This window comes from Schistosoma haematobium, chromosome 3 (genome assembly GCF_000699445.3).
Source record: "Schistosoma haematobium chromosome 3, whole genome shotgun sequence".
In the NCBI taxonomy this organism is placed as follows: domain Eukaryota; kingdom Metazoa; phylum Platyhelminthes; class Trematoda; order Strigeidida; family Schistosomatidae; genus Schistosoma; species Schistosoma haematobium.
Window position 1 is genome coordinate 43,560,537 of NC_067198.1, and position 26,071 is coordinate 43,586,607.

General features: G+C 34.8%; 1 protein-coding gene across 3 annotated transcripts in view; it reads left to right on the forward strand.

Moving 5' to 3' along the window:
• The window catches only part of MS3_00005834 (uncharacterized protein), a 138,900-nt gene extending 114,455 nt beyond the window's left edge, over positions 1–24,445 (forward strand). For 2 of the 3 annotated variants that reach the window (XM_051213927.1, XM_051213928.1), the window contains 8 exons: positions 348–486; positions 4,992–5,208; positions 6,752–7,744; positions 11,969–12,138; positions 16,980–17,235; positions 20,762–20,822; positions 22,217–22,445; positions 24,019–24,445. In XM_051213927.1, the coding sequence (XP_051069944.1) occupies positions 348–486; positions 4,992–5,208; positions 6,752–7,744; positions 11,969–12,138; positions 16,980–17,235; positions 20,762–20,822; positions 22,217–22,445; positions 24,019–24,330 (2,377 nt within the window). In that variant the 3' untranslated portion in view covers positions 24,331–24,445. Of the gene's footprint in view, positions 1–347; positions 487–4,991; positions 5,209–6,751; positions 7,745–11,968; positions 12,139–16,979; positions 17,236–20,761; positions 20,823–22,216 lie in introns of all 3 variants that reach the window. The other variant, XM_051213929.1, reaches the window with a different exon arrangement.
• Positions 24,446–26,071: the final 1,626 nt, after the last annotated feature.

The window sequence follows — 26,071 nt, forward strand, 5'->3', positions numbered from 1 at the left end:
CTGAGGAGTTATCACTGAAATACTCTGTATAACCCAGACAAGCTTTTCTAACGAACGCTAACAAAGACAAAACCTTGATCAAGCAGTGTTTCTTCTCAAATACCTCTGACTACCTAAGATCTTAGTGCACACTATACTGAGACACTTATTCTAGTGGTCACATTGCAATTTGAACGATAGAATTTAGTCAACACTAAAAGACTTGACAAATATAAGATTATTCTCTATTCAGTGTTTAAATAATTGTAACTAACACATGTTTTTTGTGCTTGTGTATACTTATAACTCGTTTTTCCTCGAATTAATACCTTTCCTTTTCTCTCTGTGGTTTTGTATGTTTCCGGTAGCAATGGCCTACCATTCATTTCAGCAACTACAACTGATGCATTTCCTAATTATACTTTTATCTCTATTGATGCAGTCAATTGGATAATTAAATGGTTTCCTGATATTACAACTATTGAACAAGCTATTTTCTATCTACAAGTAGTTTCTTATTTTTAATGAAGATTGTTAACTTAATGCAAATGAGTTAATTAGAATTTTAAAATCTGTATATGATATACAATGTATATTATGTTTAAATTCGTATTGAGTTCACTAATTAATTAGAACACTGAAATTTTATTATAAGGTCATTTTTATTGTTTGTTTTACTATTCTGTTTTATTTCAATGGTTAAGATCATGAGTCAGTTGAAGCTAGACCACTATGGAAAACCTGGAAGCACTGGACGGCCGTTTCGTTCTATTGTGGGGCTCCTCAGCAGTGCGCATCCATGACCTCGCCCCCTGTGAGATTCGAACCCAGAACCTACTCGTTTCGCGCGCGAGCACTTATGATCCTAACCATTGAAATTACTCTCTCCCTCTAAATGCAAGTTGTTGCTTCAGGACTGGTCTGCGTCAACACCTGAACTAAGGATAGGGAGTGAAGTAATCGAACGCGTTGACAACTTCACTTATCTTGGAAGTCTGACCAGCCCTAATGGGTTGGTGTCTGACGAAATCTCAGCACGGATTCGAAAAGCTCGTTTGGCTTTCGCCAACTTATATGACCTATGGCGAAGGCGAGATATCCGTCTATCAATAAAAGGACGAATATACTGCACGGCAGTCCGTTCTGTTTTACTTTACGTCTGCGAAACATGGCCATTAAGAGTAGAAGACACTCGTAAGCTACTAGTATTTGACCACAAATGCCTCAGAAATATTGCCGGCGTCTGCTGGGATCACCGGGTAAGTAATAATGAGGTTAGACACAGGGCATTAGGGAATGATGGTAAATCAGTCGATGAGGTTGTGAATCTTCATCGACTGAGATGGTTGGGCTACGTGTCACGTATGCCCGAACACCGATTACCACGACATGCAATGCTAACCGGCGTTCGGGATGGTTATGAATCCGGTGTCCATCTTGTTGTGTTAATGAGGTATGGCAACTTGGACCGATGCATATATGTGCCTGGTTCTACGTTGTAGCTGACTGACTGATTGAAATTACTATAATATCCATAGAACCAATCTGATATTAATCAACATATGCTCACTAGTGACTGGCTTCACGAGGTTTATCCTGAAGTTCTAGTGAGAAGTAGTGACCAGTGGAGTTCAACCAGGTCTGTTGTGTGATAGTAACTCACTGAAGACAATGGTGGATGTGTCGCTGAATTTCATGGATTAGTTGAAGCTAGACATTAACACTGTTGGATTCCGGCTCAGTGGTCTGGAGGTTAAGCCTTAGCAGGAGAAGTCGAAGGTACTGGGTTGGAATCTCGCGAGGCGGGATCGTGGATAGAAACTGCTGAGGAGTCCTACAATAGAACGAAACGGCCGTCCAGTGCTTCCAGACTTTCCATGGTGGTCTAGCTTCAACTGACTCATGATCTTAACCATTGAAATTACTATAATATCCACAAAACCCGTGTGATATTATTCTGTTTTATATTGAGGACTGCAATTGATCAGTTTCTTTTAGTATATTTACATCTTGTGAGGATTGCTTCGATATCATCTAAAGTCACAAATATTATAAGTAGAGATGGGTGTTGGTTGTCAATGGAATTCAGGATGCGCGTTTCGTGCCATTTTTTTACTCATCAACTGAATGTACCATCCATCCCAGAGTTGCTGTTCACTTAGTAGCTAAATGGACAACTCAATGGTGTTTGAAGCAAATGGTACTGGGTCTGAATTCTGGATTGAACAGAACATCAACTCTGGGATGTATGATACATCTAGCTGACAAGTCACAAATAAAACGAAACGCACATTCTGAATTCCACTATTAGCCACCATCCATCCATCTCTGCTTATAATTGTTGTAGGGTGTTGTGAAAATTGTTGAATTTGAAGTTTAATCACCCAGACTACCCTTACACTAACACTCATATGCTTAAAAGTGACCAAGTTTGCAAGATTATTCCTAGAGTTCTAATAAGAAGCAGTGACCGATGGAGTTCAGTCCTATCAGTCATGACAGTGGGCTATGGTTGTGCAAAACCATGACTTAACTGAAGTTAAAAATGTAGACTATTAGATTTTAACTCAAAATTCAGTCATTATTATGGTTACAGATGCTCAGTCTTGAGAATTTCTATATGAGGACGAAACGACCGTTCAATATTTACTGTCTTTCAGTGGTTCAGTAACTAAAACCATTTGGTAGTATGAAATTTCAAATTGTAATCTTAATTATGTTATCTTTATTTATTTATTTAAACATAAATATTGGTACAAGGAGCCACCAAATACTTATGTACCACATAAACCATTCGATTTGTGTGAGGGCTAGGATACTGCCCGGGTGCCCAAACTGAAGCAGGTGGTTTTATTAGGGGGCCACACCCAGAGCCTCCGGCTTAAAGGTCTGATCTACAATGCAGTGGCGCATCGTAAGGAGATGCAGTCCCATGGTAGCCGTTGACCAACAATGTGTTCATACGCTATTTGTTCCTTCAAGAGGCTGGAGATCATGTGCACCATTTGTTTGTAGTTAGGGTTTCCAAACTCCTCTAGGTGAACTCTCCGTGTCCACCAACCCGGTCAAAGCGTCGGACATTCGCTTTCCGTTCTCTCAATTTCGTAAACAACATTAATGCCACGAGAAAGCAGTAAGTAGGACTTCCCTGTGAGGGGTTGTATGAACGTGGCCACGTGAGAGGATTTGGAGAGGGAGATCTGACTTCCCCCCCCTCGGTCGTACCAGAGCATTTGGGTGCTGTTATTTTAAAACTTAAGTTATTATCAGTTTTTTTCAATATAATAATTTTCTGTAAATCACTAAGCGTTTATATCTGTCTATTTTATCCTTGACCAATCATGAAAATAGCTTTTATTCTGAATTGACACTAAATAGACGAATCATTTGTAGAACATAAGGACCCATCACTAGTGGCTGTTTTGTTTTATTTCAGTTGCTTAATAAATACTTTAATATAAACCGAAATTGGACATATTTAACAGTCGTAGGTTGTATTTACCACAAATTGATCTTGTAAGGGCTGGTACTGGCCTACATAGGTTATTCTAGCCTCTGGACAAATCGATCTATTTATTCTTCTCAGGACACATTTTTACCCTGTCACTTATTCGCTTATTAACTCTGACTGTTTTCTGTGAGATCGTGTATGTTAATTACTTACCCCATTCATCATGTATCTGTAACTTCTTTTTGTTGGACTATAAATATTGACCCACGCTTGATTAATAAAACGAGTTAGCTCACTCGGTTTCCCCACCGTGCATCATTTTGTTTCCTTGATTGTCTGTCCAGATAAACGATTGTGTAAAGTATGCGTATACGAAATTCATTCTCATATTTGAATTATTTAATTTCGTTATTCATTAACGCGAGCTAAGTCGTTGATTATATACGAGGGTACCCGAGATGTATATTTCGGTAACAATCATTCATACGATCGAACTGGAGTCAAATACAGGGTCACTAACATCTTACTTGATGTGTCATTGAAAACCAAGCAGTAATAAATAACAGTTTCGCTTAGTAAGAGATTGGACCCTCGACTTTCAAGTCTCAAGGCGAATACTTAGTCATTAGAACCACTTAACCGGTTTTCTTTTATCAGATTTCAAATTCAATCAGTTTCCAATATTATGCTACGATCAGCAAATGTAGTCAATGAAAACTATTCCACACCCGACATTTCCGAGCTCACTAAAATTTCAAGAATGTCTAGAAGTAATTCATCGTAATTTGATACATGTAATATCCGATCGACCGAAAATTAAAAGAAAATACTTTTGCGAAACAAATGTTACTAAAATTAATGCGACTGTTGTTAATGTATCATTTAAAGTTGATATTGAAACACAGAGTAAACAGGTAAATAATAAATTTTCGTAGTTATATTAGAGAATGAATTTACATTGATACTTACAATTTTGAAACCTTTCCATCTCAGATTATGTATCGAATAATTCTTGTATATTCTAAATGATAATTTTATAATTGAGATCATAAATTGATCTATATTAGACCACCAATGAAAACATGGAAACACTGGACAGCCGTTTCGTCCTAGTATAAAACTCCCCATCAGTGCACATCCACGAAACCGCATGTGGAACTCGAACCTAGGACGACCGTTCAGTGCTTTTAGGTTTTCAATGATGGTCTAACATTGATCAGTTCATGATCTCAATTACAACTCAACTATCTCTACAACCCTACACTAATAATTTTATAAGTATCAATGATACATAAGCTAAGGAAAAATCAGTTGAATAACATAATGACGTATTTTCAGATGACCTTCTTCGAACTACTTCAACATAAATAAAGTAGTGGTTACTTATCAAAATATGAATAGCATAAATTTTTTTCTTGAATCTAATTCAATGAAGATTTCTACAGTTTCATGAAGCAATCTTTTAATACCTGTACACTTAAAGTTTACTATAAAATCATTCTTTTTATAATGATTCGTTTTATAAAGTTATCATTGTGTATATTTTCCTTATATTATTTAGCAAATGCTAGAAGCTGGTTGGATATGTCATACTTCAGGGAATTCAAAACATGTATTTATTTATGGAACATATTTTTATACATTACTTATTCCTGATATAAAACAATTAACAAATACACAAATTGATACTTCACTTAATCTATCTACATTAGATAATAGTGAAATGAATATTCAATCTGCTCCAGTTACACCGATTCAGTTGAATATACCAAATACAAGTGAGTTTAATTCATTTTATATTGTTTGTTTGAATCTCCTCATTGATGTTTAGGAGTGTAATTGATCAGCTTCTTATTAGCATATGTGTCTCCTGTGAGATACTGCCGTAAGTCATAAGCATTGTAAGCAAAGATGGATGGTGGCTATTAGTGTAATCCAATTTGATGCGCGTTTCTTCCTGTTTGGGACTCGTAAGCTGGATGTAGTTACATCCCAGAGTTGATGTTCACTCCGGGACTCGAACCCAGTGCGTTCGTTTAAACGCCATTGCGTTATCCACTTAGCTCTATGATGGACGCCACATTCAGCTGACGAGTCCCAAATAGGAGACGAACCGCGCGTCATGGATTCCACTGAGAGCCAACATCCATCTTTGTCTATAATACAAGTGAGTTTAATTAAATTTTCAAATAAATAGTTTGTTTAATGTTCAATATGTGTAACATTCGATTTTCAAGTCTTTGTCTTATGAAATTAAGCTTTGCCTATAAATATGTGTTAGTTAAAGCTGTTATGCTTTTCGAAGCTAGGATAATAATAATTGCCCACTGCTAGAGTAGTGATCTTGAAACAAACATACTAAGTGCTTCAAAAATTTTAATCATTCTCCTGTCGACTTAAATCATTGCCGAAAATAATTTTCAAACCAGAAATCTGCACAAAATTAATTATCCTCGTTTTATTTAACAATTAATTGATTAATTAGTAGGCTTTTGTGGAGATTATTTCGTCACGGACTAATCTCAGTCAGAGTACTATTGTAGGTCAGAAGGTACTTGAAACTATTTCGTCGTAGAACTTCTTCCTACTAAATGAGTTCCTCAAATTTTAGTGACAGTTCGTTAGTGGTGTGGTCTGGAAATATTTCAAGGGAAATAGTCCTTACTAGCATCTTTATATGATCGTCACACTATATCGTGAACTGTCCTACCTCCAACCACGAAACTTGAAGGTTTTGTGCTTGATCCCTGACAGGGTCGTCCCTGTGCACTTCTGATGAGTCTCATGAAACTGTTCCGTACTCCCTGGTTTTCAAGGACATCTCAACTAATATCAATCTCAGTCAGTCAGCTACAACGTAGGACCAGGCATATATATACATCAGTCCAAGTTGCCATACCTCATTAGCACAACAAGATGAACACCAAATTCATAGAAGTAGTCACTTCAATAGTAGTAATATATAAAAGAAAGATTGTGTATAAGGATATAGTACAGGAAGAAGGAATTAGTTAGTAGAAAAGAAGGAAGGTATAAAGCTATTTTAATCTCACTGTTTAAGGGAAGACAAAGAGTGTATACACCTATGCCATTGTGATCGATTCTGAGCCATGTCACCAAGAGTCTCCAACTATTCGTTACGATAGTCACGCCGACCCCAACCAAGTATCACTCAAGTATCAACTATCAATCTAATGAAATATACAACCCATAAATGAATTGGTTGAACATTTGATCTTTCTTATCGTATTTACAATTGTTTATAACTGATTAATTATTCGTATTTAATTGTACTAATTTAACATATTTGTTCTTGATCAGATTGTACTAGTTCACCTTCTTCCAACACTTCACAATCAATATCTGGTTTATCATCATCTTCAATATTTCCATTGACGACAACCACATTAACAACAACATCATTAAGTACATCAAATAATTTAATTATATCTTGTTACTCTTCTACAAACAATACAATATCAATAACAAATTTACCGTATACTAATTCTTTGAATGCTAATTCGAACCTATTGAATAATTTATCTGCTTCTGCTATTTCTACTATCACTACTAATACTAATACTACCACTACTACTACTAATACTAATAGTATTAGTACTACTACCACTACTACTACTACTACTACTACTACTGCTACTACCTCGACTATTATAAGCAATCCTATCAATACTATTGTATCACTAACTTCAATTACATCATCTAATTATACAAATACAATTACTAATACTTCATTATTATCTCATATGAATATATCAAATCATTTATTTAAAACATTATCTAATATAGATTTGAATTTATTACAACAATTACCTATACAATTTCCTAAAGATTATTTACCAAAACTTTTAAATGATACAACAAAATGGACTAGTGTATTTCAAAATGAATGGGCTGAAATATCAATTGTTCATTATGGTTCAAATGAATATCAGATGAAACAACCACAGCACCACCACCAGCAACAACAACAACGACAACAGATTCTTGATTCAAAGTATATGAATAGTAATATTGATACTAATGATACATTGAATGAAATGAATGATACTTCAACTATATCATCTTCCTCTTTTTCTACTCCAACTACAACAACACCAACAGCAACTACTACTACTACTACCACTAATACTACTACTATTCCTATTACTACAAATAATTCTTGTCCATCTTTATCTACATCAGAAATAAAATTTGAACATGTGAATGAATTGAATAGTTTTTTTAATGATGGTCTGTTAACATATTCATCAATTTCTACATTATTTGGAATACCGGATAAAACTGGATTTCAAGGTAAGTATTGATTATATTATTTACACTTCTGGTAGTGATGTATACTTTCAATTAGACAATTTAATTAAGAAGCTATCATTGTCAGTTTTGTTGAGTCGGCTTTCGGAGAATTTCAACGGAACCTCCAGAGGCCCAAAAGGAGCCGAAGAGTTCTAGCCAATCAGAGCATGATGGAGCATTCTAGAATTCCAACGTTGCGTGCTACTACTGGTCAGTAGCATAATATGCCGTTAACGGATTGGCTGAAATATGATGTTGATTTAACAGACGCCAACATCTATAAATACCTATGATTTTCTGTACAAAAATGAACCTTGGAGTAAAGTGTTTCTCTCATACTTCGCGTCTTCTTCCTGGTGTTCAGGTCGCTGTATGGTACTAGCTTGCGGGTTATCAGAATAGCTTAGGAACGAATATTACGTCCAATCAGCAAGTTATAACAAGTTTGGACAACATCTTTAGTTAGCTTTTCAGTTATTCCACAAGTACAATGTTATTTCATTTAGATGAACTTGCTTGTAATTGATTGTCTTTGTAGGTTACGTTGTTTTCATTGATCTTTGTAGTCATATTCACTGTCTTTGCCAACTGATCAATGGTCTTATGATTGGTCAACCTGTTCTGTATGGATTGATAGTTTGGTGTTAATTAGTTATCAATTCTTCTTAATCCTATACTTCCCTATTTTAGAATCTTGATATTTCTTTTCCATTGTTGTCTGCATGTAGTGATATCAGTGATAACATATCATGTCGTCATATAGTTAATTTATGTTCATTTTGGCTTAGACGAAGGTGCCATCCATTTTGTTCAATATAATATTTCTTGGAGTTGGTACAGGTGATTTTATAGATTATGTTAGAACACTGACATAGACCGAATCTATGGAAAGATTCCATCAATCATAAGGTCAGTGGTCAACCATCAAAGACAGCCAACGTGAACAAAAGGATAAATGAAGTCAACAAAGACAGCCAATTACAAGCTAGTTCATTCAAAAGAACTAACGTAATACTTGTGTAATAACTAAAGTACTCACTTCTACGTGAATTAAGAAATGACGATGTTGTCCAAAGTGACAACTGCGGAACTACATCATCAAGCTCAAAAAATACATGACCAATAAATGCATCCAACTGAGCTGCAAATCTTCTGCATCACTTTTTTTTTCTCTTTCATGGCATTGTTTATACAGGGCAAGTTACAACTTAGTAGTTAGAGCGTTTGACTTTCAACCATTGAGTTTCAAATTCATACTCCGTTCCATTTACTGTATGTCAGTCACCTGGTCAGTTTCCTTACTCTCCTCAAAATCTAGTGCTTAAACCTGTACTTGATTAATAAGTTTTCGTAAACATTCCTACAGTAGACTAATGACAGTCGAATAATCATTAATACTGTTGTTAAACTCTGTATTAAGTCTATGAACCAGTGGACAGTAGCCTCAATTATTCTTATATAGCTAGTAAAATGGTTATGATCAGTGTTAATGGTATTTAATTAGTAAAACTGTACAGAATTATGTTTTTCTAATTCCAAGTTACTACGATTCATAAAATAAAATCAGAGAGCTCTTCCATACTTTCCTCCAAATGTCACTTATCAACTAGAGTGAATAGTAAATGATGATAATTAATCTCACGTATATTGCACATTGTAGTTTTAGATGATGAAAAGTACTTATTTTAATCTATTTATTCAGCTTTTTATGTGCGACCTAGTGACATTATTTGATTGGCATAAAAAAAAAACAAAATTAAATCAGTAAGACAAGATTTGAATCTACAATTTACTAATTGAAAATCGAATGCTTTTCAATCATTCATCTATCGTATCAAATTATTACCTTGAATTACTATTCGAAATGAAGGAAAATTAATCATGGGTCGATTGAACTTAGACATTAACACCGTTAGATGCCGGTTCAATAGTTTAGAGGTTAAGTGTTCGCACTCGTAACCCAAGGTCATGAATTCAAGTCCCGCGTTCGGGATCATAGATACTCATTGCTGAAGAGTCCCAAACTATGACGAAACGGTCGGTCAATAATTCTAGGTTTTCACTAGTGGTCTAGCTTAGATCGACTCATGAATTCAATGATTAAAGATTTATCAACCAAATCAAGGGAATAACTTTTGATATCTTACTAATTTTAACTACTTAATGATACTTTGTAATTTGAGTTCATTTTGTGGTTTATTGTGAGCTGCTACATTTTAAAGAAAATTGATATTCCTGTATGGGATATTGTTTCTTTTTCCTCTTTTTTCCTCTTTTTTTCTTTTTTTCCTTTCTTTTTTTTCTATGTCCACTTTATCTAAGAAAATGTAATGAGAATGTAAATAAAGTGGGAATTTCTTTCTTTCTTCCGTTAATGTCTGAAAAATTTATTCACAGTACATCAGGACATAATTTGTTGCTTAACATGACTTTACTTCAAAGAGAAAAAAATATGAAATCGTAATTCATCATGTGATATTTCATGAGGATAATTTTTCAACTCAAGTTAACATTATTCTTTTTGGAGGAAAGAGGGGGATTTTTGTACATTGTAATATGTTTGTTGTTGTTGTTGTTGTTGTTGTTGATAGTTGAATTCATGAATCTATCTATGGTAGATCATTATTGAATATATGGAAGCACTAAACGGCTATTTTATCCTAGTTTGGGACTCCTAAGTAGTGTATATCTACGATCACACACGCAGGACTCGGACCCAGAATTGTTGTTAATCTCTTATCCTTCATTTTGGGTAACTTTTAACATGTGAAAAATGTGTTTGCTCTGTGCTATTAACACATTTTTCATGTGGTTTTTGTTTTATCAACTAGATTACCTTAACCATATAAAAACATATCACAAATATTCATCCTCTATGACTAAGCATATTGTTAAAGTGAGCTATAGAATCGAACTATACTGCAGTCTTTTCAATGTTGTATAAAACTGGTTAAGGGGCTAACGAATTCTCTGGTGTATTTATTGTCGATCTCGGAGAAAGACGACAATCTTATCTACTCTCAGCCCAGACATTTAGAACGATGGGTGGATCACTTTAAGGAGCAGTTCAGCTGGCCTTCAGCTACTTTACATTGAAGTAGGTTCTTCAACTCTAGCTGAAGTTCAAAAGGCTAATCTGAAACGAGGGAGAGCTGCTGGTTCAGATGGATGAACTCTAGAGGTCTTTAAGCACGATGGTTCAATTTTAGTGATTAGGTTGACTAATATTTTAGCTAAAATCTGGGAGTTGGACGTAATCTCATCTGACTGGTTGCAATCTCCGATTGTCTAAATATATAAGAAGGGGTTAAAATCATCCTGTGATAACCATAGAGTGTTTAGTTGAACTATTATAGCATCTAAAATACTAGCCTCAATAATTATCGAGCACCTAACTGAGACTCATGAACTGTAAATACGAGAAAATCAGGCTGGCTTCAGACCTGGTCATGGCTGCATCGACCACATATTCACCATTCGTCAGGTTCTGGAACATAGGGATACTTATCGGCGTCCGATAATCGTGGTCTTTTTTGACTTAAAGGCAGCATTTGACTCTGTAGACTGAGAGGTTCTGTGGCAGTGTTTGTCATTGAAAGGTGTACCTCAGAAGTACATAAACCTTGTGAAGGCTCTTTACTCGAACACTACTAGTCGAGTCAGAGCTTATGGCGAACTGTCATCTGCTTTTGCAACATCAAGTGGTGTCCGTCAAGGACTGTCCACTTTCTCCATTTTTGTTTAACTTCATCGTACACCTATTGACAGAAATAACATTCTCGTCGACTGAGTTCTCGGGTATTGATCTCCTTCCAGGAGGTCCACTTATCAACTTAGAATGCTCAGATGACATAGTCCTGTTTGGTGAAGACGCTGATAAAATGCATAGTCTTCTGGTAACACTAAACAATGGTTGAGATTCATGTATTTCTTACTTTGCTTTAGATCTTGACTCCCAGTAGTCCTTCATAAATACGTTTTTTATTGATCTTCTTGAATTATATTCTCAGTGTTTGGTTTTTCTCGGAATAATAGTCACTGCATTATTTTGATTCATTTTCTTAACATGTTAATTTCATCTCTTTGCGCTAATTTGATGCTACGTTGATCATGACCAGCTGATTGACATTATTATTATTATTATTATTATTATTATTATTATTATTATTATTATTATGCCTTGAAGTATCTTCTGTAATTTCAGTGCAATATATTGTATTTTAGAAATTGACCAAGTTCTTCGTAAAACTTGTTTATGTGATTTGGATGGACCAAATAATGATGGACCAGTTGAATGGGCTCATTGTGTATATGATGCAAATTATCATCCAACTTGTGCTTTTTCTATAGAACTTCAATGGCTTGTAGTTACAGGCGGACGAATGGCTGAACTGGTCAGTCTATTTTTTCGTGTATCTATCTCAATATTTGTGATTTTCAGTTTTGATGGAAGACTATCAGTGATTAATTCGTGCGTACAGTTGATTGTTGTTGGTTGTCATTTAGTGATTTATGTCAAGAATTGTAGTACAATGAGACGTCAAAAGAATTTACTACACTTTTGTATGGGCCGGGATATTAATTATGTGCTCAAATAATCGATTAGCGTTAAGGATCACACGGGTCCTTTGATTTAAAGGTCTAATCAACGATGCATTAATATAGTTTAGGAAGATCTTGTTCGATAGTAGTTATTGACCGAATTGTCTTCGCATCATTCGATATGATCATGGTACTCTCTTGCACCACCAGTTTAGAATCAAGATCTCGTAATTACATTAGATTGATCCTCCGTTCCAGCAACTCGGTTTAGGCACCAGACGTCTGCTTCATTCTCTTGATTTTGTAAAACCACTCCCGACTCGGGAAGGAGATAAATAAAACTTCCCTAGAGGGTCGCGTCCACATGAGACAGAACATACATTTAAGGATGTTTTAAAATTAACTATCTAAAGGTTTATTACACCTAAATACTGGTCTGAAAATGAAAATTATTATGAACAATCAATTGCAAACACATTTCATTCCTATAAAAAGTCATTTCCAACCCTAATATCTCAATCATGATGTCTGGCACTATGAAGCTGAGTGGCATGGTATTAAATCCTCCAAACATTATCAATCCCCTTTAGATTACAGGTACATCTTAGTGATAAGTGCCAAACAACACGTAACTTAGTCCTAGGGATTCTTGTCGAATATCTCTAATTGTTACTTTCAAAAATCAGTTTATGTTGTATATTATGAAATTTAACATTCACCATAAACTCCCTATTTTGTTGGAGTTTTGTTCTCTGAGCTGAATGGTTTGGTCGTGGAGCTTTCATCGTTCTTCTAAACGACATCATCAGCACAAACTTCAAGTAGAAGTCCCTATAGTCCTTATAGCTAACTATGTAATATTTGCTATTTTTTATTATTATTAAAAATGCTATTATTTTCCGTTTACCAAAAAAATGTACTCACTTTCAAATAAAGTGGATCTTGTTTTTTTACGACGATTGGCTAGTTAATTTGTTTAGTCAACATTCTAAATTAGTTTCTCATTAGTAACATTAATATATTATTATTATTGTTTTCTATGGTATAAATTTCATATTATATTTTGAATTTCATAAACTAAAATACTACAATCTCCAGAAATCCCCATACTGATAATAATCCTTTACTCACTGGTGATTAGCTTCAAGATGGATTTCCTGAAGTTCTAATGAGAAGTCGCAACCACCGGAGTCCAACCGGTGTCAGGTGTGAGACAGTTATCCATCTCAAACAGTGGATAAAGGTTTGCGCAAAGTCATAGATCGTTCGAAGTTAGACATTAACACCGTTGGATGCCGGCTCGGTAGTCTAGAGATTAAGTGTTCGCGTGCGAGACCGAAGATTCTGGATTCGTGGATGTACACTTTCTAGGAGTATTAAACTATGACGAAACAGCTGTTCAATGTTTTCAGATTTTTACTGGTGGTCTGGCTTAGATTGACTCATAAATTTAACTATTCAAATACTACAATCTCCAAAAATCCCCATACTGATAATAATAATACTGAATTGTTAATCAGTTTAAACAGGAATGTATGTATCATCAAAAAACGAGTAAGTATTGAACAGTTATTTCGTCTTATTTTGTGTTTCAATCTTAACATGTCTGAACTTCAACCATTGACGGCATTTTATTAGAACTCTAGAAACTTATTCAAGCATTGAATTTTAAGTGCAGAAAATGAAATGGTGTTACATAATTTAACAACGTAATTAAAGATTACCAAGAGATTCTAAGTATTGAATCAAATGGTTGTTGCATCATTAAGGAAATTAATCAACAACGAACAAGAAATGAATTTAAGTTGTAGTACTTCATTGAAATTATGAACCGATCTAAGTTAGACCAATGTTAAAAACCTGGACGCACTTAACGATCATTTTATCCTCGTATGAGATGCCTCAGCAGTGCGCATCCACGACCCTCAACGCTTAATTCGAACCCAGCACCTTCAGTCTCGTCCACGAACGTTTAACCTTCAGACCACTGAGACGGCATCCAACTATATTAATGTTTATCTTCAATTAACCCACAACATCGCTTTACCATTTTCCATCGTATTCAGGGAATGGGCCTCACACCCGACACGGATTAGCTTCACTAGTCACGGCTTCTCATTAGAACTCCAGGAATTTCCTATCGAAGCTACTCATTACTAAGCACATGATTAGGGTCAGGAATTATGGATCTGTCAGACAGAATTATTCATTTGATGCATTTAACATTATCATATTCAGTCTATGACCGCAAAACATAATTTTTCACTATCATTTTAAATATTTTGAACAGTATAGAAAAGTATTTCCAGAATGGGTTTTGTAGAGATTTTTAGAAATTTCACTGGTTGAAATCATAATAGTAACTCACTGAAGACATTGGTGTACGGTGGCGCAACTTCGTGGATTGGCTGAAGTTAGACACTAACACCGTTGAATGCCGGCTCAGTGGTCTAGTTGGTTAAGCGCTCGTGCGCGAAGCTGATAGGTCCTGGGTTCGAATCTCGCGAGGGGCGGGATCATGGGTGCACAATGCTGAGGAGTCCCATCCTAGGACGAGACGGCCGTCCGGTGCTTCCATGTTTTCCATCGTGGTCTAGCTTCAATTGACTCATGATTTCAACCAGTGAAAAGTATTCCCATTAATCATCATATATAATATTTGAATTTTGCGCAAAAACCACTCTACATGTCATATCCTCTATTCTGATTAGTTCATCCTTAATGTATACTTTTACCGAGTTCTATATAGATTATTTTCATGTATAGATTGTGTTCGTGATGGATACTTCTTTTAGAGAATCATGTTATTCATTTGTTTTTTGTTTTGTTTCAATTTTAAAAGGCTTTTGATACTGTCAAGCTTCAGTGAATCTTAATGTTAACCTTAAAAAAAACAACAAAAAAAGGAATACATTTCATTTATTTATGTTGGCTTTATTAAAATGTCTTGCTAAGTTCCTAAATAATGACCATGTTTTTTTTTTTAGTTTTGTTTGTTGCTAACTCTGTTTAATGTATTACATGACCTTTCAATATATGAATTTACATTAAAATTTAGTTATGGTCGAATAAATTTCATTGTTTTAATGCATATATTAATGATTTTCCTCTCTCTCTCTCTCTCTCTCACACACACACACACACAGTCACTCACACACACACACACACTGTTCATATTCTTAACGATGAATACCTTGATAATTGTTTATGTCTTTTTATGTACCTGACTTATTTACTTTGATATGGTGTCATGAGGATTGTAAATTAAATTGTATCTGATCCAGTTTTAATAACTTCAAGATTGTCTTATCTAAAAGGAAAAAAACAAAAGTTAAGAGACAGTGAATGTGTTAATATTAATATAGATAATAATTGCTGATTGTAGGCAATTAATTTAAGGTTGATATGTAAACTATTGGATTCATTACAAGATTTAAAGGTAATGGATTCAACGCCTAGTGAAGTTATAGATGCTAACTCTTAAACAGTTTCATATTATTCAGTGTTTCCTGATTTTTAGTAGTTTTCTAACTACAACCACTTCGTTATGTAAACTATGAAGTTTAGGTTGATCATTGAAAAATAACCATTGCTACATTTGTCTAGTTTTTTAGTACTGACTGAATTTTATTGGTTAAGTCGTAATGTGACTGCTAGCTTGAGTGATTAGTTGTCCTATGAACTGTTTTGATTTAAGGTGTTTACAAATAATCCATAGGAAACTTTGAATCTAGTTTTTATGATGTGTAGGAGAAGAAACCAGGGGGGTATCAATAGTATCCTCTTTATATTAGCATCTCACTACTTTATGTATGGTTCGTCACGGCCCGGATATTTCAGGCGTGTAATGTCTCAAACTATCACACTCATGTGCGCTATGTCCAGCTTCCATCGACACACCACTCCCCTGAATGTTATGGATATTTCTTGGTACTGTGTGCCAGCTAACAAAAGGCCTAAGTTCACGGTTTCCTCTTGACTACCTACAATCACCGAACTAAGAGGATTATAAATGTCTAATAATCTAATCCTTCATCAATCAAAAACAATGTCACTGTTCTATTCCATCTTCATTATTATTATTATTATTATTATCATTATTATTATTATTATTAGCTTTATTCAATATTATATTTTTGGTACAATATAGAATTCTCAGCGCAAAGTATTTCAACAAGTTTCCGTTTCTTTCTTCTTGGTCGGTCTTGACGATAAATATTGAGTGATCGCCAGTTAGATGTTAGCAGTCCAGTAAATGAACATTTGAATAATGTATATTCTTTTCTCTGCATATTGCCAGCAACCACATTGTCTCTTATAGAGTTTTTTGTAATTTTGACAACGAAAGGTTGTACACTTTTCAGAAACGCAGCAGAATAGGTTATGCGAATAATAAACATAACGATATATTAAAACAAACAAAAATAGATAACTTGTTGAAATATCTAGATGGCAGGAACAGGTAGCCCAAATGCTCAAGCAGGCCGCCCTTTACTGAGTCTCTACTAACTATATTGCTTCGGTAACGATCACATTCAAAGTCTCTTCTCTACTTCTATAATGAAATTTAGTTTCAAAATAACCGTTTTCTTAGGACAATCGACTTTATTATCGTTACTATTGCCACTAGTTTTATCGCCTCATCTATCTTTCTCATTAAAACTACTGATTTTGTTGTTTTCTTATCTTACAGGTATCATTATGGTATCAAAAAGCTGGTACAGCTAATTTACACTTTTTCCCAGTTCCATGTTATCCTTTTGGTCAGTCAAATGATGATTTATCTGATAAAGATCCGCTACGTAAACCAATATTTTTACCTATTAATGTCAATGTATTAATTGAAGTAGCTAAAAAATTTTATAATCAATCACAACATGAGAATAGTTCATTGATATATGAAAATTCTCTTTTGAATATGACAGATTTATTGAATTATTTATTTCCTGGTAAGTATTACTTATTATTGTTCTTCTTCTTCTTCTTCTTCTTCTTCTTCTTCAGTGAATGTTTCATGATTACTATCCGTTTAAATGTTAGCTAATATGTAAGAGTTAGTTGAAAGGATGCTAAGGATGGTGGAGAAGATTTGTAGCTCAGGTGGATGATTGTGATCAAGTTTTGTTCTCTAAGCTGTATGGTTTGATCGTGGAGCTTTTATCGTTCTTCTGAAAGACATCATCAACACAAACTTCAGGTAGAAGGTCCACAACCAAACCATCCAGCTCAGAGAAAAAAAACTCCATCAAGATGCTAGGGAAACACAGCCAAATCAAAATGTGATATCAGTTCATACAATCATTATCTGTTAATCTGAATCATGTTAATAGATGCCAACTACCTGGTTGAGACCCGCATAATAACCTTAATCAGCGATTGGTGACATTAGATAATATAACTTAGAAACTAGTTACAATGGTACAAGTTCATGTACTCTAGTTCCGTTATTTCTTTATATACACCTCTTTACACAGTTTTTTTCCCTTATACACGCTCTCTACTTGAACACAACTGGCCGAGTGAGAGCTTATGGTGAACTTTCATCAAGATTGATTATCTCAAGAGGTGTTTATCATGGCTGTCCACTCTCTCCATTCTTGTTTAACTTTGTCGTCGACGTGCTTTTAGAGATAACACTTTCCTCATATAAATTTCCAGGAGTTGAACTTTTACGGGAGATTCACTCGTCGACCTAGAATATAACGATGACATAGTTCTATTTGGTGAAGACGCTGACAAAATGCAGTCTTCTGACCACTCTAAACAACAATGCAAGCATGTTCGGGATGCGGTTCTCTCCCTCGAAATGCAAAATGTTACTTCAGGATTGAGTTGCATCGACACCCGAACTAATGATAGGAAGTGAAGTAGTTGAGCGTGTCAACCACTTCACTTGTGAATCTCATCAGCCCATGTGGTCTGGTGTGTGACGAATCCCCAACGCGGATAGAGAAGGCTCGACTAGCTTTTTCCAACATGCGTGATTTACGGCGTATGCGAGATATCCTTCTACCAACGAAAGGACGTGTTTACTGCTCGTCAGTTCGTTCCATCCTACATGATGGTAGTGAAACATGATCGGTAAGAGTAGAGGATATTCGTAAGTTACTAGTATTTGATCATAGGTGTCTTCGAAGCGTTGTTCGTATATCATGGGACGACCGAGTAAGTAATGCAGTTGTTAGGAGACGGGTAGTATTTATGTAAGGATGGCAAATCAATTGATGAAGTAGTGAAATTTTGTCATTTAAGATGAGTGGGACACGTGTTACTTATCCCCAACCACCGACTACCCCGACGTGCAATATTTTATGGTATAGAATAGTGTAGGTTGAAAGAAAGCTAGGTAAGGGGGTGGCCAGACGGAAATATGGCACAGATCCATGAACTGACTGAGAAGTGTAGTGAGCGATGTAGACTATGTAGATGTAGACTATGTGGTTGTGATCCGTGAGATGATAGCAACCGATGGTTAGAGACTTTGAATGATATGGTTCAATATCGTTTGCAATGGCTCAGGCTCAGGTGTATCCACTCTTTGTGTTCTCCCAAATTCTAATATTGTGAATTCTTCATATCTGTTTTTTTTTCTCTTTCTAAATTTATTTCACTGGATTATACTACTTGAATAACATCTCCAAACCCTAATGTTTCCGATTAGTGCTTGTACTTTTACTACCTGTACGACTATGTGATTTGAATCGATAATTGTATGTGTGTGCTAATGTGGTATGACAACTTGAACTAATGTACGTACGTACGAATTCCTACGTTGTTGCTGCCTGACGGACACAGTTTTTTTTTCAGGCCATATTTTCAATATTTACACTTTCTGATTATTACAGTATTGTGAGGATCTTGCTAATCCTTATTTATTTTAGGCATCTAAATTTATTCGTGACTATCTAATCTGCTTTAATGAAAAAAAGTACTCATTTATTTAATTCTATTTTCGAATTGAAATTTTTATATTCTAAATGGAGAACAAATTGTTTGTTTATTTATTATTTGGTTAATTATTATCAATTTTGGCAGAAAAATCTGAATTCAGTGATATGAAGCATTTAATTTATCTTAAAATTTACATTGAATACATTCTGTTGTAATTTAATAATTGAATTCATGTATGAATTGAAGCTAGGCCATCATGAAAAACCTGGAAGCAGTGGACAACCGTTTCGTTTTATTGTGTGAGACTTCTCAGCAGTGTGTATCCACAATCCCGCCCTCCGCGAGATTCGAACACAGGACTTATTGATCTCGCGCACGAACGCTTAACTTCTAGACCATTGAGCTGGTCGGTATCCAACGGTGTTTATGTCTAACTTCAACTAATTCTACTATGTTGATGCTGTCCAGTCTGAAAACAACATTTTACATTCATATAAAGAGAATCGGATCCCAAATATCCTTGGGTGTGTTATTCATAATGTTCAAAAGACTACATCTTATTAACATCTCCGTCAAACAGAATTTTATCATCTCTATAAGTTAGGTTGATATCTATATTTTATGGTAAGAAATTAATTCTTGAAAATTTAAAGATATGAATTATTACTTATAGAATGTCATCTATGATGAGATGAAATCAAATGAAAGCAGCAATCAGCTCTGATGAAACCCTATTTAATATATTCACAGTTGAGATGACGGTTTGTCATAATCTCTGGTTCAGTCATTAGTGTTTTAATAAAAGTCCTTCATTAAATTTACATACCTTTTTGCTTCATATCTGACTACAAACACTACTATTATGACCTATCAATCAGCTAAGTTGATAGTTTAGAGCATTATTCTCCGAAATACATAAAATTGCTTCAACCTTTTCTTAATAATTTTCGTCAAGACTTTTGTCTACAAGAAATAAAGTGTTTGTTTATATGTATATTTGTCTGTATGTGTTTTTCATATCTGCTAAAACTTCACTTATTTTGATTGACCAATCTGATAATTGGATCATAGAATTCGAGTTTCTTTTTACGAACTTCTCAATATTGTTTCGAATGTTTCCTTCTTTCTTTTAATTGTTTGTTTCGCTATCTCGCATAAGTGATTGACTGTTAAGATTACTTTAATTGTTAGTATAGACTACTTTTAACTTGACAAGAAGTTATATTCGCTTAGTTTGAGACTTCTGTTCACCTGCAACCCCGCCAGTAATCGGATCGCCAAAATTTTCAAGCCAATGAGTTATAATTCTATAAACCCAATCAGTTTGTGAAGTACCATGACAATTAATGAGTATCATCAGTGATATCTGTCTTAATCCAGATGTGATTGATCTTCATCAGTTATTCATCTAACTAGAGCATTGATCATACGTTTACCTTAGTATGCTATTAGAGTAGTCCATCTAAAACACATTTAACTCTATTGAAATAACAAATAGTTATTACCTGAAAATACTAATAATCAATAATATCATCACAAAAAGTGGACTTATATTTCTTTTCGTACTTTCAAAATGTATTACAGATATTCCACATTCAGAACGCCTAACCTGCATTCGATTCTTTCAAGATTCCATACTTAGAAGGTTAGTGTATATTGGTCTTTTTAATTTGTGTGTTTCCTTAATAATTTTTTCATGGTTACACTTAAACGGAGAACTTATTCATATGTTGATATGTTACGCTGTTTAAAGTACTCGACATTAGATAAATAGGTCGAATGTTCGGATCCTGTTCCACAGAATTCGGTTTAAACAGCTTGGTAATAATACTGTCCATCACACAATACTGCTCAAAGATGAGTATATACACTTATGTTTTTTTTTGATTAGCTAGATTGATTTATTTTACACTTTGGCAGGATATTCAGTCACTTGAAAATGGATCTTTCAGGATTCTTCTTTATCAGAGCTATGATAAAATTACATTACCTTTTATTAACCAACCCGATATGTGTTCACAAACACGTAGGCCTATGGAACTAAATTTATAGGAGAAGTTAAATTAATAAATATTCGTAGATAACCTCATCACTAATGAATTATCTCATCGTGTTGATCTAATAAATAGAAACTTCAGATAACATACATTTGCGCCATGATCTACATTCATTATGACTGATTGACAACGACAGTTTGTATACATATCGACTAAGTACATTTACCACTCATCTGAAATCCATAAAAAGTGACAATTACATGATGCGTAGAGTTGACATGTATCATAGTTCAAATAGTTGTCATTTCATTTTGAATTTATTACATTAGTAAATATAGTAATTGATGCTGAAAAAAAAACAACGGAAAATCTTGAATATCGATCTTAACTATGATCTTTATTATTATTTATTATTTAAACACATAAACACCGGTACAAGAAGGCACCAAATATAGATGCACCACATAAATCATTCGATTTATGTGAGGGTTAGGATACTGTCCGGGTGCTCAGACCGAAGCAGGTGGTTTCCTTAGGAGGCCACACCTCGGAGCCTTCGACTTAAAGTTCTTAACCACAAGGCAGTGGAGTAACGTCAGGAGATGCAGTCTCATGGTAGCCAGTGACCAACAATAGGTTCAAACACCATTTGTTCCCTCAGGATACTGGATCCCACGTGTACCATTGGATTGGAATTAGGGTTTTCCAACTCCCCTAGATGAACTCTTCGTGTCCACCAACCCGGTTAAACTGCCGGGAGAGATGACTCTTCCCACTATCAGCCGTACTAGGGCATTTGGGGGCAACTGTGATCCGTAAAATTGAATTCAATACAAGTCTCATTGAAAGCATTAGTTTCCTTAAGATTGATGTTTTGATGACGAGTGGTACAAATCACGAAACCTAGATTCAGGACGTCCCTACTGATTGCTTCCAACTATCGAAAATTAGCTATAGTGTAGCTTATTGTCATATCATTTAGTTCATTTTATTATCAAAACATATCCACTGTTTTAATATGTTTCCATCTTTATATTCATAGATTTGGCTTTATTAATGACAGCTGTGTTAAAGATCGTTTAGACTATGAATTACATGGTCGATTGGCTTTCGGTTCGTCTTGTTTTTCACAAAAACAATGGATTTATGTACATTGCAGTGGAGGTATATTTACCATGATACCTTCATATGAAAGTGGAGAAGTTCAAGGAGAAGATACTACAAGAAACTTCTCTGTCATTACTGAGTCTTCAGGAAGTCGAAAATCTGAAGTAAAAAAATGTTATGAGTTTTTTTTTTCAAGAATTACCATTCATAATAGCTACTTTCTAATTTATTTAGTGTTATTTTAATCTGTCGCATCACACTTCATCAATTACTCATTTATTATAGTGGTTAGCGTTTTTTTAGCGAGTTAGTTTTCTACGGGATGGGGTCACTAACCCCATGCCCAACCCTCCTCCTTTATTCGGGCTTGGGACCGGCAGTAGCTCCAGAGGGGCTCCAGGTGGAGTTCATTTAATATACTAGTTAGGGTGTAATACTTGAAGTATACGTTGTGATTCCAGACCCTTAATTTACTTCGAACTAATGACAATACTGTCGACATTGTTTCAATAATTGAATAGAAATGTAGGCCAGAATGTGTTAACTGACATTGACAGTACCCATCTGTAAGATGTCTACTTGCAAATCAGTGATACGATGTACAAAAATATTTCGACTACAGTACTGTACAATATGTGAAAATAAATTTGAATAGTGTAAAAACAAATACCTAAGATTAATCAACTTATGTAATATTACCAGGTTGTATTGAGTACTGGTAAATTAAGGACTTTAATATTAGACCCAGAATTCTTAATGCAGATTAGTTAAGGCATTCTGTTATATCCTAAATGATTCGTTCTATATCTTTTTCTTTTGATATGGATCTTGTAAATCACGGAGTACCTTTTTTCATGAAATTCAACGGATTGTGAACAGAAAATAAGATAGTGGTGTAATAAAGAGTATTAGTTTATAGTGAATCAGATTTGTCCAAGTTTAGTACTGTTTATCTATTAACCATTCATTGGAAATCATTTTTTTCCTGGCTGTTTTTAATTTAACACTTAGTTTTTCTCATGATTAAGATAACGTATGGGATCGTGGAGATTGTTAAGTTGTTGATTGAGATCATGAATCGATTGATGTTAGACCACAATTGAAAACCTGAAATCACTAGACGGCTGTTTCGTCCCAATATCGGACTCCTCAGCAGTGCGTATCCACGATCTCGCCACGTGAGATTAGGACTGATAGGTCCAGGGTTCCAATCTCGCGAGGCGAGATCGTGGATGTGCAATGCTGAAGAGTCCCACAGTGGGACGAAACGGGCGTCCAGTGCTCCCAAGTTTTCCATGGCAGTCTAGCTTCAGTTGTCTCATGATCTCAACTATTAAAATTAAAATAAAATCCTCATTGAAAATTACATCCTTATATACAACATCAATACACTAAATGAAGAGAAGAAAGAGATGCTTGGAAATAGTAGATATCGCACTTATATTAAACATTGGTTACCCTCATTTTTTTCCCAAGATTATGTTATAGATTAATAAGTAATATTGTTAAACATCTTGTAAAATTTTTCTGGTTAGCATGTTTTTATCAAGTTAGTTTTCTATGGAACGGGGTCTCTAACCCCATGCCCAACCCTCCTCCTTTACCCGGGATTAGGACCGGCAGTAACTCTAGAAGAGAACTACAGGCAGATTTTTATAAAGTTTTACAATCTAATAATTACTTTAATTAATAATAATTGAAAGCTGTTGTATTTTTATGTGTGTTCTAATTTCATAGGAAACTGATCATAATATTGATCATTTAAAAGATGATTATAAACGTACAATAAATATGGATACATCATGCATATCATCAGATTGTACTGCTAATTGTTTTACAATACAAAAATCGATAGGTTATTTTTGGACATGGAATCATATGTTACCAAAACGTTGGCGTGGTCATCTTACAGGTGATGAATTATTTCAAGATGGTATGTTAGCTGATTTTAGAATATTTCTTAATGGAGAAGATGATCGTTTATTTGAATTATTCAATCGGTTTTTGGAAACTTTATTCACCAATAATAATAATAATCAATCTATGTAAATGAAATCAGTGCAATATGTAATTCGGATTGATATGTAGAGATTATTTTTCTTAGGCAATAAAGAGGCAATCATGATTTGATCTCGATATGTTTTATTATATTTTACAAATAAAGAATATTTCATATAAATATCTTGTCTTGTTTTCTTATGAAAAGATTATCGATAAGTAGGTAATGCTTAAATAAGAAATTGGCAGTTTAGACTATTAGTGTCAGTAAGGTCTGAATAGCCACGTGCATACAACCACTTCCAAAGAGAAGTCCTACTCACTGCCTTCTCGCGGCATTATTGTTGTTTACGAAATTAAAAAGACGAAATGCGAATGCCCGGCGCTTTAACCGTGTTGGTGGACACAGAAAGTCCATCTAGGGGAGTTAGAAAACTCTGATTCCAAATCAATCATGCACATGGACCTCAGCATCCTGAAGGAACAAATGTTGTTTGAACCTGTTGTTGGTCACTGGCTACCATGAGACTGCATCTCCTGACGTTGCTCCACTGCCTTGTGGATTAGACCTTTAGGTCAAAGGCTCTGGATGTGGCCCTCTTAGAAAATCAACTGCTTCGATCTGAGCACCTAGGCCGTATCTTGGCTCTCACACAAATCAAATGATTTATGTGGTGCATCTATATTTGGTGCCTTCTTGCACCAGTGTTTATATGTTTATATAAATAAATAAAAATAAATCTGAATGTTCAGATTTCTTTTCGTACTGCTACGTAGTATGAATAACCTTATTTGGGCAATTATTTCTATTGTTTAAATCAATCAGCATAAATCATCCAGTCATTATCTCTTTGTATTATGGTTAATGAAAATTTCATCTATGAAGTTGTGTTTCCAATCAACCATAATTCTTCGCAAATACAGGTTGTGTTCCTCAGAGATGTAAAGTACAAAAGGAAGAAGTTATCGTATGCTTCGATTATCACCTACTTCATGCCATGATAAATTGGGAATAGACTAGGAATGATCAAATGAAGAGATAACTTTAATACATGAGATTATCGTGTATTGGAATAAGTTGTATCAAAGCATTCGAACTTTTAACGTAGAATCTTTTGGTGAAGTTGAGTGATGACAAAAATCAATTGTGATGTTTTAACTGCTTTCATTTTATATCATTATCATAAATCATGAGTTTAGTATCATCCCAGTTCAGTGTTCCACCATAACTGACATTATTAGTATTATTATTATTACTACCTATTCTATGCTTCTTGTTAATTTCCTATTCATTTGTACTGAATTGAATTGTAACGACTTGCAGCGATATATATATATATATATATATATATATATATATATATATATATATTCGTTCCAAATTCAAGTTATTGGTAACTGATCGGGTGTTAGTTATCATTTATAGATCTTGAAATAACTTGTTATGCAATCTGTGCGTCTATCAAGCTGAAAACTAAACAAAATTACAAGGTTAGACATTAACACCATCGGATGCCGGCCCAGAGGTCCAGTAGGTTAAGCGTTTGCGCGCGAGACTGAATGCCCTGGGTTGGGATCCCACGAGCGGGATCGTGGAGGCGCACTGCTGAGGAGTCTCACAAAAGGACGAAACGGCCGTCCAATGCTTCCAGGTTTTCAATGGTGGTCGAACATCAATCGGTTCATGATCTCAATAGAAAAATTACAAGATTAAAACCCAAAGTGTTGTGAACTTAAAGTGCGTGAAAAAAACAATAAGCAATTATATCATTCAACCAGAACATTGCGTAAT